Source organism: Nicotiana attenuata, unplaced genomic scaffold (assembly GCF_001879085.1).
Source record: "Nicotiana attenuata strain UT unplaced genomic scaffold, NIATTr2, whole genome shotgun sequence".
In the NCBI taxonomy this organism is placed as follows: Eukaryota; Viridiplantae; Streptophyta; class Magnoliopsida; order Solanales; family Solanaceae; genus Nicotiana; species Nicotiana attenuata.
The window spans coordinates 209646-229718 of NW_017670709.1; the positions used below are offsets into that span (position 1 = coordinate 209646).

Sequence of the window (20073 nt, forward strand, 5' to 3'; positions counted from 1 at the left end):
TGATGTACTATTCTTGCATATTAGAAATCCTACCTATATGAAATTAAATGCATTAGAGGTCCTGCCTATAGGAAATTAATTGCATTAGAAATCTTGCCTATAGGTTTGTATTAATTTGTCCAACAAACATATGTTAGCAATCATGTTATAGGACTTCAATGTTGATCTAACTGCTTTTCTGGCAATGTGCACGATTTCTGTCCTTGTGCTGCTCAATAGATAGCATGCCTATAGGATTAAAACCAATTTCAAATCTAGAGATCATGCCTATAGGATATAAATCGATCCAATAATAGATATTATGCCTATAGGATTCTATTAATTGGTTCTGAGTCCAATCGCCACTGTTAATCACTTAGACAATATGCCTATAGGACATAATAACAATTCTGGTTCTGTAACTATGATTCATTACTGTCTGAAGTACTCAGAAGATATTCATTAAAACCAACAGGCAAACAGTAGGTCCTAATACCCACCTTAATGAAGCTGCTTCTAAATAACACTGCTCGCCTATTTTCTCACATAGATATCCTGTCTATAGGATTTTGCATATTAATGAAACCTGCTAATTAATTGCGTGCATTTGCTATTTATGTGCGGAGGTTAATATGAGCTCATAGTTGCTTTATACTTGCAAGTCCTAACATGTTTTGTTTGTCGCCTAGTCTTTTACATTTTGAGCAACCTAGGCTTAGTCTAGAACTATCCCAAATAGAGGCCCTAATACCTCCAGGGCCATAAGTAAGGGACGGGTAGTGCACGCATAAGGACGAACTAGAATCAATTAGAGCGTTTTAGGTAACAACTTAAAGATAGTAATCGGGTAGCAGGAGATGATAGTCTGTGCCCGCTGAATAATATGAGTAACACCCCGACTCGAGGGAGTTACGAAGTATTATTTATGTTGCACGGGGTAATCCTTTAGGCTAAAAAATTTAGGACCCCCCATCCCTATAAAATAATCTTCTCGTTTCTTTATTAGACTAATTCATAAGTTAAGTTCAGCCAGGACCCACCGTTGTGGACCTTGAGGGGTGCTTAACACATTCCCCTCGAGGTAATTTCGAGCCCTTACCCGATCTCTGGTGATGTAAACTGGTAACACAAGTTATCTGCTCTAGGTGCCCTAACGCACCTTAATCTGTTAGGTGGCGACTCTTTCAATTCCAATTCCCTATCCTCTAAAAAAAGAATTGTCCCAGAAATGTCGAAACCCGATTTCGCGAGAAAAAAAGGGGCGCGACAACATGGCGACTCTACTGGGGATATCTTTAGGCTTTTACCATTATAAACTTGATTTGCATGAATTAGTCTTTCCAGATAAGCGTTTTTTGTTATTTTGCTCTTGTTTTCCTTTATTTACTACATGCACATCCTTTTTCCTATTTCCCCTTTATATGAACTCACCTACACTTCTTCGTGTGTTTCCCCTTATTTCCTAATCATGTTCCCGAGTTTCAATTTTGCTATATCATGTCTCTCCCCAATCCTTACCCCTTTATTTGCTTTATTCCTTCATTTCACAAACTAACTTCTTCCCTATTTTTTTTTCCTTTATGTCTTTACGTTTATTCAATACCACATTTATTTTCAAAACATGTGAAAATACTTGACAATGTGTTATCTTTGTTTTTACATAATACATGTTCAACATCATATTCCACTCGTGCGTATTAATACCATAGTGGCACTTGATGAGTGTCCGCGCTCTTCCTAAAATCACCCTTTAAATTTGGAAAGGCTTATTTGCGGTAAAACTAGTCGATCAGCGGTGCAGTCGACGGTTCCGTGCCTTTCCCTCTCAAGTTGTCCACTTGAGGGTACCAATCTAGACTTCTATAGAAACCTTACTCTGATAATGACTGTACATGCATCATGGTCAAACCTAGCCTGGGTTAATATGTTGTCCGCATAATAACCCTCTAAGAAAAACCTTGTCCAAAGTCCACCGAGATTTTCATAATCCCAACGGGCGCAACCACGATATGTGCATTATTTGGAGAGATAAATGCCGACATGCTAATCGTTAATGTGTAAGTAGTCGAATCCGGAGGGGGGCAAGGGTCTAACTCTGTTTATTTAGCAGAAAATGAGGCACGAAGTCCCCAGGTTCGGCATGGTCCAAAGTATACCACCGCTATTGTTAGATTGGTGGAAAAACCTTTCGCCAAGCGACAAAAACCACGTGAAAAGGGTTCTTGGAAACTTACCCTCCTTAATGGACCTCCAACCAAACAAAATACTGATCGAGGCTACTACTATGACGGAGAAAGGGCCGTATTCCGTTTTGGCAATATAGAAATGACTCCTCTTTTGGAGGAAATAGGAGGATTCGCTGGACTACCATGGGATAGTCTTGGTTTACTAGTACGGAAAACCGCATGACTAGGGGGTTTCTAAAGATGATGGGTTTGAGAAAAAATGATGACTTGGAGTGCCTGAAGAAGTCATACATACCCTTCGACTTCCTCTATGAACGATATGGACACAGCAAATCTTACCGTATCTTTCATGATGAATTTTCCATCACCTCCATGGGTTGGAGTCATCGTAGGATTTTTGTATTTATCGTCTGCTTTTTGGGCATGGTAGTGTTTCCAAGCCAAGAGGACATAATTCACACCAGGCTGGCCATGGTAACCAAAGCTTTAATGGAGGGAATTGAGACAAACATACACTATTGTTCCGGTGATTGTAGCATACATATACCGGGCTCTGGATCGTTGCAAGAAAGGATTCAAACATTTTGAGGGTTGCAACTTGCTACTGCAGATTTGGTTGTTAGAACATCTTCAGAGGGGCCAGTACCGCCAAGAGTTTCCACGGAGACCATGGAATGATCACATAGCTTTCCACCATCCTAAAAGAATGACCTTTATCCCAGACAGGTTCGCACAGCCAGAGAATGCTACAAAATGGGCCCAGTTTTTCAGTAATTTGACCGAGGACCAGGTTCACTGGACATTCGAGTGGTTCCCTACCATAGATATCCTGTCTATAGGATTTTGCAGATTAATGAAACCTACTAATTAATTGCATGCATTTGTTGTTTATGTGCGGAGATTAACATGAGCCCATATTTGCGTTATACTTGCAAGTCCTAACATGTTTTGTTTGTCGCCTAGTCTTTTACATTTTGAGCAACCTAGGCTTAGTCTAGAACTATCTCAAATAGAGGCCCTAATACCTCCAGGGTCATAAGTAAGGGACGGGTAGTGCACGCATAGGAACGAACTAGAATCAATTAGAGCGCTTTAGGTAACAACTTAAAGATAGTAATCGGTAGCAGAAGATGATAGTCTGTGCCCGCTGAATAATATGAGTAACACCCCGACTCGACGGAGTTACGAAGTATTATTTATGTTGCACGGGGTGATCTTTTAGGCTAAAAAATTTAGGACCCTCCATCCCTATAAAATAATCTTCTCGCTTCTTTATTAGACTAATTCATAAGTTAAGTTCAGCCGGGACCCATCGTTGTGGACCTTGAGGGGTGCCTAACACCTTCCCCTTGAGGTAATTTCGAGCCCTTACCCGATCTATGGTGACGTAAACTGGTAACATGAGTTATCTGCTCTAGGTGCCCTAACGCACCTTAATCTGTTAGGTGGAGACTCTTTCAATTCCATTCCCTACCCTCTAAAAAAAAGTTGTCCCAAAAATGTCGAAACCCGATTTCGCGAGAAAAAAGGAGGCGCGACACCACACCCCTATGCAATGCAAGAACCAGATCAGGCAGAAGCAGTTATGGAGGAGGAGATAGGAGAACCCCTCAACCTAGGATCAGAGCAAGTTCTAGAATTCTCAAACCTAGACGGGGTAAAAGTGTATCTCTTCACGGAGATGCAAGGGAAGAGGCATGTACTGAACTTCCCCCTAGCACTTTACAAGTGCTCGATGGATATCAGGCCACCCCAAGATCTAACAGTGGGCAACAGAGCCATGATCCTAGTTCCATCTCTAAAAAGGAACCTTGTCTTTCTGGGAGGGGTGAGGGAGAATGGAAACTCAAAGAACATGAACCTAAATCAATCAATGAATCGTCCAACTAACTTCATCATCTGGAATGTAAGAGGGGGAAATAATGACAACTTTAGAAGAAATCTTAGGGAAATGGTAGACACTCACAGGCCATGCATGGTTTACTAGAAACTAGAATGATAAATCATGAGCAAATGCTTAATGATTTTGGCTTCTCGGAGCTGATAGAGGTACCAGCAGAAGGTCAATCAGGTGGTACGGTAGTTATGTGGAATCATGAAGTGTTCATTGTCCACAACTTCACCCTTAGGAACCAAGAGATTCATGCAACAATTGAGGTACTTCCTATACGTAAAACTTGGTTATTCTCTTCGATTTATGCTAGTATTAACTACCAATATAGAAATATTAAGTGGGAAAATCTAGAAAACATTTATAAAAATTATAAAGGCCCATGGATGATCGGAGGAGATTTTAATGACATCTTAGGCTCAAATAAAAATTTTTGGGGGAGACATATAAACAACAATCGGGCAGATTATCTATTGTCAAAAATTAACAAGTGTAACCTTAAGGACATGGGCTACAAAGGCTGTAAATATACGTGGTCAAACCATAGACATAGAAATAAAGGCCTTATTTTTGAAAGATTAGACAAAGTCTTAGGAGACGAAGAATGGTGTGAGTTTTCCAAATTGCTCTATAATTCATCTGCCAAAAACTTATTTCGACCATAATCCTATTTTAGTAGAACTAATTCCTAGAAATAGACAAGGCCATATTAGACCCTTCCGATTAGAAACTTATTGGTGTAGACATCCGGAATTCCAAACTCTTGTTAGAAAAAATTGGCATGGTACTGACTATTGTTGTGTCAGCAAAAATTTTATAGATAGTATTAAGCCTTGGAAAGACAAGACGTTTGGTGATATAATGGGAAAAAAAAGGAAAATATTAGCAAGGCTCCAAGGTATTCAAAACTCCACGAACTATACCCATAGTACTTTCCTTCAAACATTAGAATGCAATCTTAAAAATGACTACAATGACATCCTTAAGATAGAAGAGGATTACTGGAAGGTGAGATCTAGAATAACGTGGCTTAATGTAGGGGATGCAAATACAAAAATTTTCCATATATCTGCCTCAAATAGAGGAAGAAAAAATAAAATTACCTTCGTTAAGGATGAGGCTGGAAATTGGATTAATGACCATCATTTGATCATGTCTCACGTATTAAGTTTCTTTAGAATATTTTTACCACTTCCCACTCATCTACAAATTGGATTGATATAAAGGGAAAACACTCTAGTCATCCCAAAATAGAACTTAATTCACTAGGCAACCTACTTTTAGACGGTGAGATCAAGAAGACTATCTTCTCCTTCAAGCCTTCCAAAGCTCCGGGGCCGGATAGCCTTCACCCATTTTTCTTTCAAAGATATTAGAACATCATAGGACACTCTGTCGTGAATCTTTGACATGATATTTTTAGAAAGCAGGAAATTCCTAGTGAATTAAATAGAACATATCTCTGCCTTATCCCAAAAATGCCCAATGCTAATAATATTAAAAATTTTAGACCAATTGGCCTTTGTAACACTATTTACAAAACAATCACTAAAATTCTTGCTAATCGTCTCAACCATTCTTAGAACAAATTATTAGTCATTTCCATGCTAGTTTCATGAAAAATAGAAGAGCCTCGGATAATGCAATCATCATTCAGGAATTAATTTCCAATCTAAAAAGAATAAAAGGCGAACAAGGCCATATGATCTTAAAATTTGATCTGAAAAAGGCCTTCGATCGAATAGAATGGTCCTTTGTCTACCGCACCCTAAGATACTTTAATTTTCCTCCTAAATTCTCAAAACTCCTACTTAGCTGTATTTCAACCAGCTCTATAGCAATTTTTGTTAATGGCTCCATCACAAAAATTTCAAGCCAAGTAGGGGGATAAGACAAGGTGATCCTATATCACCTTATATCTTCATCCTATGTCTAGAAATGTTGTCTAGATATATTGACCATCAAGTTGATACGTATAATTGGGATCCTATTACTATAGGAAGAAGAAGCCCTAGTTTTTCACATCTATTTTTTGCTGATGACTTGACACTAATGGCAAGGGCGAATAACAAATCGTGTCAAGCCATTAAAACAGGCCTTGATTATTTTTGTAAACTGTCAGGCCAAAGCATAAATAGTAAGTCAAAAATCCTTTTTTCAAAAACCACCCTTCTAACACTATGAATAACATTACAAATAAGTTAGGCAAAAAAAAGTGAGACCTTCAGTACCTACCTGGGTTTTCCAATATTAATGAAGAATCCAAAATTGACGGATTATCAATTTATAATTGACAAAATGAGAATAAGACTTGCCTCCTGGAAGATGAGATTTATTAATATAGCAGGAAGAACTACTCTAGCCCAATCATGCCTAAACTCCATACCAAACCACTACATGCAATACAGCCTCCTGCCAAAAAAGACCCTTAAAAATATTGATAAAATCCAAAGGGATTTTATATGGGGTACAACTGTGGAAAAGAAAAACATTCACCGTGTAAAATGGTCTAGTGTCTGGTAACCTAAATCCACTGGAGTTTTAGGTATCCATATGCCAATGCAAAAAATATGTGCAACTTGGCTAGTCTGGTATGGAGATTACTCACACATGCCACAACTCCATGGGCAAGACTTATTATTACCTTATATGGGGTGAATACTTCTAAATTAAACCACTCCTTCATTTGGAAGGACATTTTAAAGGGGTGGAAAATATGTGCAAAAGGGATTACATGGTCACCATACTACAAATCAAATTTGAACATATGGGACACAAGTTGGATCCCCAATAAAAAAAAACTCAGAAATTCAATCGAAGGCCCCCTCTCGATTAGTGACTACTCCCTCAAAATTAGAGAAATATACATTGATCACCAATGGGATCTCACTAAACCATCGATTGATATCCCTAGTGACATCAAAAGAAACATTTTTAAGGTAAGAATTCGATCCAAGGGTCCACCAAGAGATGTTCCTATATGGTCTCTAACTACTAAAGGGATTTTCACTACTAAAACTTGATATAACCTAATTGAACCCCCTTTCAGTAACCAATTGGATTATGCTTGGGTTTAGAGTTTATCTTGTCCAAACAAGACAAAAATTTTCTTATGGCAATGCCTTCATAATAAAATCTCATGCAGAAAATACCTAGCTCATATAGGAATTAATATAGACCCCCGGCGCCCTATTTGTGATTCAAGAGAAGAAGAAACAACCACTCGTATTTTCTTTGAGTGTAAAACAACCAAACCCTTTTGGGATAATATGGGACGGTCAAATTTTTATAATCCAACAAGTGATTGGCTTCTCCAAATAAAAAATTTTGATTCCTCATTAAGAAATTAGTATATTAGGTGAAACTCCTTCTTTCCATTGGCCCTTTGGCATATATGGATAAACAGAAATTCTAATAACCAAAACAACACAAGCAACTCCATTAACATAAACTCATTATTCAAAAGGCTACAGAATTCACACTTCTTACTGAAAATAGCTTTGTCTCACTAAAGAAATTTTGCAAGTTAAATGGCAGAAACCTCCTAAGGGCTGGTTCAAATTAAATATTGATGCTAGTTTTAAGGACAGCTATCAAAAAAGTGGCCTTGGAGGTGTATTCCGCAATACAAAAGGATATTGGGTGGTTGGCTTTATAAAATCCATATATGCAAAAGGTTCATTGGAAGCAGAAATTAAAGCACTGCTGGAAGGGCTTCAAACAGCTCATGAATGGGGAATGTTCCCGCTAAAAATAGAAACAAATTGCAAGAAGGTAATCCAATCTATACAACACGGCAATAGACTATATGACGATCTTATTAATGAATGCAGGTTATTAATACACCAGGAGAAGGTGGTGCTCCTTCGGCACGTATTCAGGCAAGGGAATAATGTAGCACATCAACTGGCTAAGGAGGCAAATGTTCAAACAAAAGGAAAAAAAGTTTTTGTACTACCTCCTACTTATGTTGAATCTTTTGTAAGGAATGAACAAGAAGAACAATGTGTCTTTGTGAAGTACCTAGCTCATGATGCTTGCAAAATATTAGCAAGCTTAGGAAATCAAAGTGTCCTAAGTGACAAACTATGACTATGATGTACCAAGTATTACGTAGCTTTTAATATAAATATTTCCTGTTTGCTCAAAACAAAATACGATGTCACTAATAGCCATTAACGAGAAAAATAGGAGAAAGCCTCAACCAGCTCAATGCAAGACAAACATTCCTAATCCAACATGTATTTTTTTTTTTTTTCAATTAAAAAAACTCAGCACGGAGACGTATAAGTACAAAAGAAAGAAAACTATCTGAGTTTTATTAAAGTTTTAGGATGAACAGGACATATGAACACGCTTCCAAGTTTAAATATAAGCATAAGTGCAGAAACCTACACACATTTCACTATTAAGTGTTTATGGAATAAGATCCCAAACCATAGATTCTCAAAAGTGGCATCATTTATCCGCAGCAAGAACCACAGGCAGGAAGAGAGCCTGCAGTAGGAAAAAATTTAATGGTTAAATAACAGCAGAAATTCTTATAAAATAATAGCGCTCTGAAAAAATTTTAGGAGACGGCATTTTGGAAAATTATTTTTAACATTTTATGCAAAAGCGTAAAATATGTTTGGATAGTTGTAAACTTTATGTACACTGAGAAAATACCGCAAAGCCTTCTCCAAAAAGGTTTTTGCATACTTTCATAGGAACTTTTCATAAACAAATGCCACCAAATTAAAGATCGAAACAATGAACATACTGTGGTCAATGCCTCGGACATTATCCAATCCACGAGGTGGCCCACGTGGACCACCACCATATGGACCACTTCCAGGGCCTCCAGGACCGCCCCCATCCCACTTCTTACTGGATCCTGAACCTTTTCTGTAGGCATCTGTTTTTTCCATCTATGAAGGCATTGAGGTAGTTAATAAATAGTCTACAATAGCATGATAGTAGTATCTATGTGGTTCTTAACCAGGAAACTGAACATCCTTACCGAAAACATAGTTGCAAAAAACACGCTAATGAAGTTGATGATGGACCAAAAGAAATCAGTGATAGTCTTCAATCGCCATATAGAACGTTTGGATTTTACCACACCTGCAACATGAAGTGCTTGTATTAGAAGAGTTCTCTCACAATATCGTAAGTTAGCATATGTATCCAAACACAGATGCATGTATAAATGTTTCCCTGTACAGACTACATTTATCAATAAGGAGTCGAACCGACAGAGACATGACTGGGCAGCTTGATTTTCTAAATGACTTGGATCCAGAGAAGAAACTTAAGTTTTTTTCTAGCAAGAAGCTGAGGAAGGTCAACTGAATCAGCTAAAAAAGTGCTTAGCATGCAACTCAGAAACATTGTTGCTCTTATGCAACTTTATATTTCAATGAGTTTAACCATGTAAACAACCAATCTACTAGGTCTCAATCTCAAAAGTTGGAGTCAGCTTTATTTGAGCCCATTTCATTTGAATACCATAGTATATAGTTTGTTTTCAAAGATAAGGGGTTTTATATAACAAAAAGTTGTCCAAAATCTTGTCCTTATTTGGACCTACCAACCAAGCCTCAACTCTCAATTGTTGGTATAGTATATGAGTCCTTTACTTTCACGTTGCATTATACTATTAGTTAAGTCTGCAATTATTACAGAGGGATAGGAGGACTTTGAGATAATGTCGGTGGTGATTTTAGATCTACATCCTCCCACTTCAGCAACTTCAATCACCATATTGTGCACCTACAGACTGCTACATTTGAAGATCCGCATAGTACATGGCCAAAAACCATCTCATCTCACATTCTCTCATTTTATTCCCTATCTCTATAACTCTATTATTTCCATTTTCTGACTAATATGATCGTTTCTAATAATGTGCATTGTATGAACACACAATCATCTTAACATCCACATAGTTACAATCTTCATCTTGTGGATACATCTCATTCCCTTGCAACATCACCAGTCTAACATTTGTTTCTATAAAACTTGCCTTTCACTCTGTCAAGTATCTTCCTACTGCACAGCACTCTTCCAGCACTTCTTCATTTCATTAATCTGCTTTAATTGTATGTGATTCACACTCATCTATCATGTCATTCTCCTAGTAAGCTAAACCTATATATCTGAATTGTCTTCATTGAGAAACCACAGCCCCATTTAATCTTATTTCACCTTTCTTCTGATGGGGGCTAAATGAAAGTGTGTTCTATCTTGGACCTACTTATTCTAAAGTAGCTGTGGAATAAAAATTATACGAAAGTCAGTATTTCGAACAATTCCATTTCCAAAAACCTTGATACAGCTATCTCTCTATGCATTACCTAACAAGTTACAATTATCTATGGTGCTTTTACTATGACCTTATGAAGTTACTCTAAGAATTTACCTCCACATACCACTACTAGATTGCTTCGGTTCATGGAATGGGAACGAGTCACAACTTAATACTAGATCTAAAACAAAATTTGCACGGAGAGGTCTCTTTAGATCATATGACATACCCATTAAGAAACCTTATTTCTTAATCATTTCTCAAGAGAGAGAACTTAAAATAGTAAAATTAATAGGAAATGATTATTAGAATCATGTTTTCCTTGAGTTCATTCACTTAGAAACAAAAGGCACTGATAAATTGTAAAACAGAAATTGAATCACTAAGTTTAGCATTCCAAGTGGCTATTAATCATTTCCAGAATGGTGAAATGCAATTTGGTGTTCATTAGGGTTTACCAAATCATAACACCAGCATCAAACAATATAACTTTTCGGGTTGATTTCCATTTTGTGGGCACGGGGTGGAATACTCCAGGGTCCAGGCCAGATAACTGAATCCCCAAATTTATAACTCATAGAGTAGCTTATTAATGTCGGACAAAAGTTCTACGGTAACAAACATTAGAAGAATTTGGATTTGGATCTAAAGAGGCTCAATTGAACAAGAAGATCACAACTTCAACTGAATTAAGCAAATTACCCTTTCAATTGCAACAATATCAAGGATGTGACAAAACAAAAACTACGCAATTGATTACAACCCCAAATTTTTGTTTTACCTCAGAAATTCAGAAGAACTTAGCAAAACAAAAATTATTTCCATGAAATAACGGAAAACTTGGAATTTGTAAGATATCACGAAGGAAAGAAGAAAAGAAATCCCTAGCAATTCCAATCAACAAGTAAATATAATAACGAAACTAAAGGAATTAAGGATGAAATTGATGGAATTGTCGGAACAAAAGGGTGGTTAATTTTACCTCTCTCGACGTAAGCCATGGTTTGTTCCTCTTGCAGAATACCAGAGGGTCGTCTTCTCAACGCGCTTAGCTTTTATCAGTGGTTCGTCTCTCTTTTTCTCTCATGTTTTTTTCTTGTTGTACGTCGGCTCAGCAAATAGTAGGTTGCCACGTCATCAAGTTTTCTTTCTTTTCAAAAGCAAGTTACCTGGAATTGTATCTAATCTTCCATAAGCATAAAAAAACAATTAGTTATATTAGAATTTTTATTTCAACCAAACGTGAAATAAATAATTTCGAGATTAATTATTTATCCTTAGTACCAAATGAGACTTGATTCTTTAGATTTTCTAAAATAGAATTACTTAATATATTAAAAAACAACATAAAATATAGTACAAAGTATTTAGAAACAATTTCAAAAACTATGGTAAAAACATTTGGTTTGCCCCCTAAAATAATTCTCCGTTCGTTTCCAACAGTTTTTATTTTATGTATTTAGTCTGTTTTAAAAGATTGATACATTTATATATTAGAATATAATTTAATTCTAAATTTTTTGTTTTACTTTGAAGTTTTTATGAATATTATAAATTTTATAATTCTTTATTGTTTCTTAAATTTTATGTCGAGCTAAACTACGTCACATAAATTAAAAAGATACAAATTTCCATGACAAATACAATAACATAGTGGTATTTATTTATTATACTAGTCTTAGGTTACGCGCGTTACGCGTGTATCTAACTTAATAAATATAACTTCTTAAAAATTATGCAAATATTATATTTGTGTTATGACATAAAAGCTAAAATAAGTATCAGATAAGTGAAGAATAGTTAAATTAATAGTAATTTAATTAATTTGACTCTTAATATTATATTATAACCAAATTTTCTCTTATTCTTTGATTTCTTTTGTTGCCGATTCTCTTCTTAAAGGCATAATTTAATTACATATTATGTCAATATGAAAAATAATTTTATTTATATGATAAATGTGTAAACGAATTAAATTGAATTACTTTATTAATAGTTAACTCAAAGACGTAATTATTTATTCTCACATAAGAAAATATTTTATTTTCTTGTTGATTCGAATTGTTAGTCCTAGCTCATACCAAATTTTAAATATTTAGTAATTATTATTTTATCTAATAATATTATATTTTTAAATGGTAAGAAAATTATCAATAGTTTTATTTTTGACTTTTAGTGTTTGCGGATCTTAATTTTGGAAAATAGAAAAATAACGATATTTTCGCTAAGGACGTCTTGCTTTTAATATAATAAAGAAAAGTTGGGCGTTATTTCAATGTAACCATAACTTAAGATGTAACTATAAGTTAAGTTTGTCGATATATTTTTATCTTTACATTACGAATATGGATTCCTCGATCAGACTTGTTATAAATTGCCGTAAAAAATATTTGTATGAGCTGAAGATGAAATTATCATCTTTGCCGAAGACATGTCAAGAACCTAATACACAATATATCAAAATAACAATAGTCTAACTTCCATTTAATATTTAATAATTTGTGGTCGTATTCCAAAAGGAATCAGCCTTTGGAATAAGTTTTAATCTCATCACAATTGTTACTTGAAAGTTTTTCAATTATTGTAAATTTAACAGATCCTTGTCAGATTATAATAATATTGTAGAATATTTTTATTAGATTTATTAATCGTTGTGGAATTTAATTTGGGTTACGAACTTAAAGGATTCGGTCAAGTTGATTTTTGAAGTCGTAAAATTCAACATGGAATTACTCTACGAAGGAATAATTTGTGCTTTTATATACGAAGTGTTGGATATATAAAGAAATAATTCAAGAATGTATGTGTATAAAAACGTTCCTAAAATTACTAAGTAAAAAAAGGTATACATTCCTAAGATACCTAACCTAAATAAAAAAGAAACATATTAATTGATTCTGAATTCTAAATATTAGGAAAATTATTAAATAATATATTAATTGATTCGAAGTCCAAAATAGAAGGAAAATAATTAAATGTCTGTTTTATCTAGTGCGAAATCTATTTATAAAGGTTAAAAAAGGCAAACGGCATTTCGCTAAGAGCCTTCGTGCTTGTTGCACGTTACTAATGGCACATGATAGTTTAAATATTTATTTATATAAAGGAACAATAATATTTAACTAATGAGAGAAAATTTATATATAATAATACAACAATCATCTAAGTGCCAAAAATATTGTTACATTAGCATAATACATGCATTCAAAATAAATGGACATCATCAGAACTTACACAAATGATCAATGTTAGTCATGTTAAGTAGATAATTATGTATTGTAGTTTAAAGGCATCTAATGTGATGGTATCTTACCGAACACTTCTTTATAGACGATGTATTTTTGTATATGTTTCCTTCTATTGCTTTGGTTGCTCTGCGATAACCAGAACTCTTGTTGTCGATATTGATATCTCTCTTGAAAGTGCAACATACAGTTATTCGTTTAAGAAAATATATTGTTGTAAATATAGTCCATTATTTAGGATGTTTGTTCCTGTGCTTTATTTATTATAACTACAAAACATAAACATACTGAAAATTATTTTCACACAAATTTTAAAGGATATTCTTTTATTTCGGAAGACAAAAATTAAATTCGGGGATAAACACATACTTAGAAGCACATTGACCAATATCATAAGTTCTGCATGTATGATGTTATTGTCAAAACTTCTATATACAATACGTGTACTATTACAAAAGCTATTCAAGGGATCTAAGTTTTCAGTAGCATGACGGACATATTTTTCTTCAAAATCAACCTATATGCAATGGAAGATCAATTTTAACTTAGTCTATTATATATATATATGGTGACACTAACATGCATAAGAAATAATGAACTTGACAACAAACATGTACGGTAAAGACCATTTAGTATTAAAGTATTTAAGTATTATTCTTGTTTGGAATTGTTGGTATCATCTTCTGCCGAGTCAAAACTGAAAAAGATTTTATTTTTACCATAAAAACTTAGTGATCAACCTTTTATTTAGTTGGTCAACATATTCATTTTTGCTAGCTAAGATAGCTATTTAATTTCTATCATATAAATTGCACATATTGCATTTTAATCTAATGATGAAAATATTTTCCTTATTAAATGCACTACTATTTCCATTGGAGTTGATAATCAAGTGTTATAGAAGAACCAAATCATCTTTTATTGGATGATCTTTTTCGTTTCCGACACGAAGCAAGAAGTCACTAAATGTTGGATCTGTTCTTACTTTTATATTTCTTGTCATTTGAATATTTTTCAATTGAGGCCATAAGTATAATTTTGGCAAGTTAGTTTTTACAGTTTCTGCTTTCGTCAATTTTGGAACTATTGATCGTGCTTGACAAAAAATTACCTCCGAAACTGTTAACTTTTCACCAAATGGTTCATTGAAATCCAATATATCTCTAAAACTCTGGGCGATTGTTTCTGTCATTTGATGCTTAGCCAAAGCACTTCATCCCATATTATCACTTTTGTTTTCCTTATAAATTTAACACTATTGCTATGATATATTTCTGAAGGTTATTTCAATTATTTGAAGAGGTATATCAAATCTAACGTGAGTAGTACGACCTCATAATAAAATCATTGTTGGTACACCACTTGTTCTTATTGCTAACAATAGCATGCATCTTGATATAACAATTTGCAAGTAATGCATGTCATATAATGTTATTTTTGATTCTGTGGAGGCATCTACAAAGGATAATCTCGATATACCAGAGCAGACTTTTTATAATATAGTCTTGAAAGCTTATTCTTGATTAGAGTTTAGCTTTGATTGTGCTTCTTCAAACACTTGTATGGCCTTCTTAATACTATACTATTCTTTTTTACTTTATGATATATTTGTTTTTTTAATCTCTAACACTCTTTTATGGAATAAACTTATGTACCATAAGATTTTTTTTTAACTCAAAAAATAATATTACTCATATGATGAATTTAAAAAATAATTTAATTGGATTCTTTTGTTGAATAATTAATTGAAAGATTTAATTATTTTGTTTTAATATAAAAATAATTTATTTTCTGTTGATTCAGATTCTTAATATTAGTTCATCTCATGTTTGAATATTTAACCGTAAATATAGTTTTATCCATCATACATTTTATTTTTAAAGAGTAAAGATATTGATATGACATTCCACTTTTAGATGTTTATGTTTGCAACATTATTAGGGGTATTGGCTCATACCAATCTTTTTTTCTCACATATTTATATTCTTAAATTTCTTAGTTGTCCTTTAATAATTGGGTATTTTTCTATATTATACAAAAAATTACTAATAAAAAATATTATTTGAGTAGGAAAGCGGTTAAAATATAATATAATAATATATTATCGTAGGAGTTTTTTTTTCTCAATTTTAATGCTTATGCAGTCCGTTTAACATTATTTTTATTTTTTCTTGATATGCAATAGAGTGGTAATGTATTGAGTTATTTATTAACGCATGTATTTTCTCTTAAAAATTGGTTTCCTAATTATCCATCAAATCATTAATACATATTTACTTTTAATTAGACACATAATTTTTTAAATATTTATAGTATCGATGGAGGTAATTTCGAGATAATGAGATTGAATTCTGACACTACCATGATTGCTAACTTGTAGTATTATATGTCTATGCCTGAAAATAATTATATTAATATGATTCCTAAAGATAATTATGAAGGATTTCTAACGTGTAGTATTATGTCCTAAAAACTAATAGGATTGCAAGGCTAATATCTAGAATTCCTGTTATATCCTTTTACTATAAGTTATTATGCTTAATATTATAAGGTTATTTTTGTAAACCGACATTGTATTCATGATTTTATAATAATACTAGTTTCTATGAACGTGCGTTGCACGTTGCTGATGACAGGAGCGGAGCTAGAGTACTTTTAATGGGTTCGGCCGAACCCAGTAGCTTTGGTTCGAACCCTGCATTTATCTTAAAAAATTATTAAATATATATAAATTATTAATTTAGAACCCAATAACTTAAAATATTTAAAATTTTGAACCCATAAACTTGAAATTCTGGCTCCGCCTAAGGCTAATGACACGTAATGATTAAGGCAACTTTTGTATATGAAGGAACATGCAATTTAATTAATGAGAGAATTATATAGAATACAACAATCATTCAATGCCGAAAAATATCATTACAATAGCATAAGATATGAATTCAAAATGACGGACAACATCATCTAAACCTCCATAAACGATCAATTTAGTCATGTTACTTAGACAATATAATATTATACTTATAGTGTAGAGATATGTATTGTGATAATTTCTTACCTAAGACTTCTTTATAGACGATGTTCTTTGTGAATGTTCCTTTCTGACGCTTTGGTTTTCTGTCATGACCAAAACTTTCTTTGTGTGTAATGATATTTCTCTTGAAAGTGCAACATATAGTTGTATGTGCGAGAAAACATATTGCAACAGATATAGTCCAACATTTGGAGTTGTTTGCCCTTATACTTTATTTATTGTCGCTAGTCATTATAAAGTAAAAAATTTTGTGAAAGAAAATTGATATATGTTTGTAAATTTGTACCTTTGTGACGAAATAGACATACTTGTGAAAAAAGAAATTTTGCATATTCCTAAGTTACAATAATTAATTCAATTACATGCCGATTTCACGTAGAAGAATCCTAAAGTATTTTGAATTCTATGATAATTCTTAGTACCTTTTTGTGCATCGACATAATTCAATTGTAGAGGAGCATAATAAATAGGTAATATTTTGAAAATATTTTTGTGATTTGGTATTTAGCGTTTTAATATATTAAATGTTAATATATGGAACAACTCATCTCATAATACCAAAAATCAAGTAACTCAACCATATATAGTCCTCAAAGAAATATTATAGATTGTTATTTCCATCTTATAAGAGATTTTGCTAATCTTCTTCCCGGGGTCTTTTCCAGGAAAATCTAAATGAAAACATTTATAATCTTATGTTTCTTTGTCCTAGTGAATATCTCAGACTACATGGGATATCAAAATTTTATGATGAGAAAAAAAATTAAAAAAAAAAAGGAAAGCAGAAAAAAGAAGAAGAGAAAAACATGATAAATTGTAGTAATCGTCGGTAACAGTAAGAACATAAAGATATATATATATATATATATATATATATATATATATATATATATATATATATATATACTAGTTTCTATGAATGTGCGTTGCACGTTGCTAATGACAGGAGCGGAGCTAGAGTACTTCGAGTGGGTTCGGCCGAACCCAGTAGCTTGGTTCGAACCCTGTATTTATCTTAAAAAATTTATTGTATATATATATACAAATAAATTATTAATTTAGAACCCAATAACTTAAAATGCTTAAAATTTTGAACCCATAAACTTGAAATTCTTGCTCCGCCTATGGCTAACGACACGTAATGATTTAGGCAATTTTTGTATGTGAAGGAACATGCAATTTAATTAATGAGAGAATTATATAGAATACAAAATCATTCAATGCCGAAAAATATCATTACAATAGCATAAGATATGAATTCAAAATGACGGACAACATCATCTAAACCTCCATAAACGATCAATTTAGTCATGTTACTTAGACAATATAATATTATACTTATAGTGTAGAGATATGTATTGTGGTAATTTCTTACCTAAGACTTCTTTATAGACGATGTTCTTTGTGTATGTTCCTTTCTGACGCTTTGGTTGTTCTGTCATGACCAAAACTTTCTTTGTGTGTAATGATATTCCTCTTGAAAGTGCAACATATAGTTGTACGTGCGAGAAAACATGTTGCAACAAATATAGTCAAACATTTGGAGTTGTTTGCCCTTATGCTTTATTTATTGTCACTAGTCATTATAAAGTAAAAATTCTTGTGAAAGAAAATTGATATATGTTTGTAAATATTGTACCTTTGTGACGAAATAGACATACTTGTGAAAAGTGGAATTTTGCATATTCCTAAGCTACAATAATTAATTCAATTACATGCCTATTTCACGTAGAAGAATCCTAAAGTATTTCGGATTTTATGATAATTTCCTGAGTCCAATTCTTAGATAACTTCTTAGTATATTTTTGTGTGTATTTAGTGTTTTAATATATTAAATGTTAATATATGGAACAACTCATCTCAAAATACCAAAAATCAAATAACTCAACCATATATAGTCCTCAAAAAAATATTATAGATTGTTATTTCCATCTTACAAGAGACCTTGGTAATCTTCTTCCCGAGGTCTTTGCCACGACAATCTAAATGAAAACATTCCTAATCTTATGTTTCTTTGTCCTAGTGAATATCTCAGACTACATGGGATATCAAAATTTATGATGAGAAAAAAAAATTAAAAAAAAAAAGCAAAAAAATTAAAAAGAAAAACATGATAAATTATAGTAATCATCGATAACAGTAAGAACATAAAGATATTAAAAAAAAACATAACAAAATTATTAGCATGAAACGCATGTAATCTGCAAAGAAAATTGAAGAAGCATATTTGATAATTTAGCATGAAATACGCTTTAGCATCCAAACACAATTTAGCATGATACACAATGCTTATTTGATAAATTTGGTGACTGTTTTTCTTAGCTGATATAGTTAACGTAAAGAGGTATCCTTGTGATTGAAGTCTTACATATACTCAAATAAATTGGATGGATTTAGTTGATCGCGGTTATCAGAATTCCACTGTCAAATTCTTATTCTATTACAACTCGTCATATTAGCGAGTGTATTTTCAGTTTTGTCCTTTTCTCTTGTGAAGATTAATGTAAATAATTAAGGGCATAAAGGTCAATCAATATTTTAAGAATATTTTAGTCATTCAACATTTAGCTTTCAACATTCGTGATTTTATAATAATATAGATAGATAATAAAAACTTTTTTAAAAAAATATTAAATTATATTTAATTCTTAAAATATAACGTAACTTACAACAACAACCACAACATATCCAGTATAATCTCACAAATGGAGTTTGGGGAGGATCGTGGGTAAGCATATATACCTTAATCCTACCTGGAGAAGTAGAGATGCAAAATATAACGTACCTAAAAAGAAAAAAAATACCTATTCAAGATAGAATTAAATTGTTTTCAACTCCAAAAATTCATAACANCCTAAATAAAAAAGAAAAATATTAATTGATTCTGAATTCTAAATATTAGGAAAATTATTAAATAATATATTAATTGATTCGAAGTCCAAAATATAAGGAAAATAATTAAATGTGCGTTTTATCTAGTGCGGAATCTATTTATACAGGGTAAAAAAGGCGAACGACATTTCGCTAAGGGTCTTCGTGCTTTTAATATAGTATAATAATAATAAAAAAATTCAAAAAATATTAAATTATATTTAATTCTTAAAATATAACATAACTTACAACAACAACCACAACATATCCAGTATAATCTCACAAGTGGAGTCTGGGGAGGATCGTGTGTACGCATATATACCTTAACCCTACCTGAAGAGGTAGAGAGGCAAAATATAACGTAACTAAAAAGAGAAAAATACCTATTCAAGATAGAATTAAATTGTTTTCAACTCCAAAAATTCATAACATAAAAATTCGTACCTCTTTTCTTCAAATAAAAAAGTTGCAGTAGTTGTTCAATTTTTTCCTTAATGGCTTTGAATCCTAAGTCTAATGGTTTCTGGTGAGTTGTTAAAGATTTTGAGTTTCTAAATGTACTTCAACGTAAGTTAGTT

The 20073-nt window shown here is 32.7% G+C and overlaps 1 protein-coding gene across 1 annotated transcript; it reads right to left on the reverse strand.

Moving 5' to 3' along the window:
• Positions 1 to 8345: 8345 nt before the first annotated feature.
• Positions 8346 to 11433, reverse strand: LOC109242525 (selenoprotein K). The gene is made up of 4 exons (XM_019409378.1): positions 11328 to 11433; positions 9059 to 9162; positions 8819 to 8966; positions 8346 to 8553 (listed from the first exon to the last, which is right to left on the reverse strand). The coding sequence occupies exons 1-4, from the start codon at positions 11344 to 11346 to the stop codon at positions 8519 to 8521; spliced, it is 306 nt and encodes a 101-aa protein (XP_019264923.1). The 5' UTR covers positions 11347 to 11433; the 3' UTR covers positions 8346 to 8518.
• Positions 11434 to 20073: the final 8640 nt, after the last annotated feature.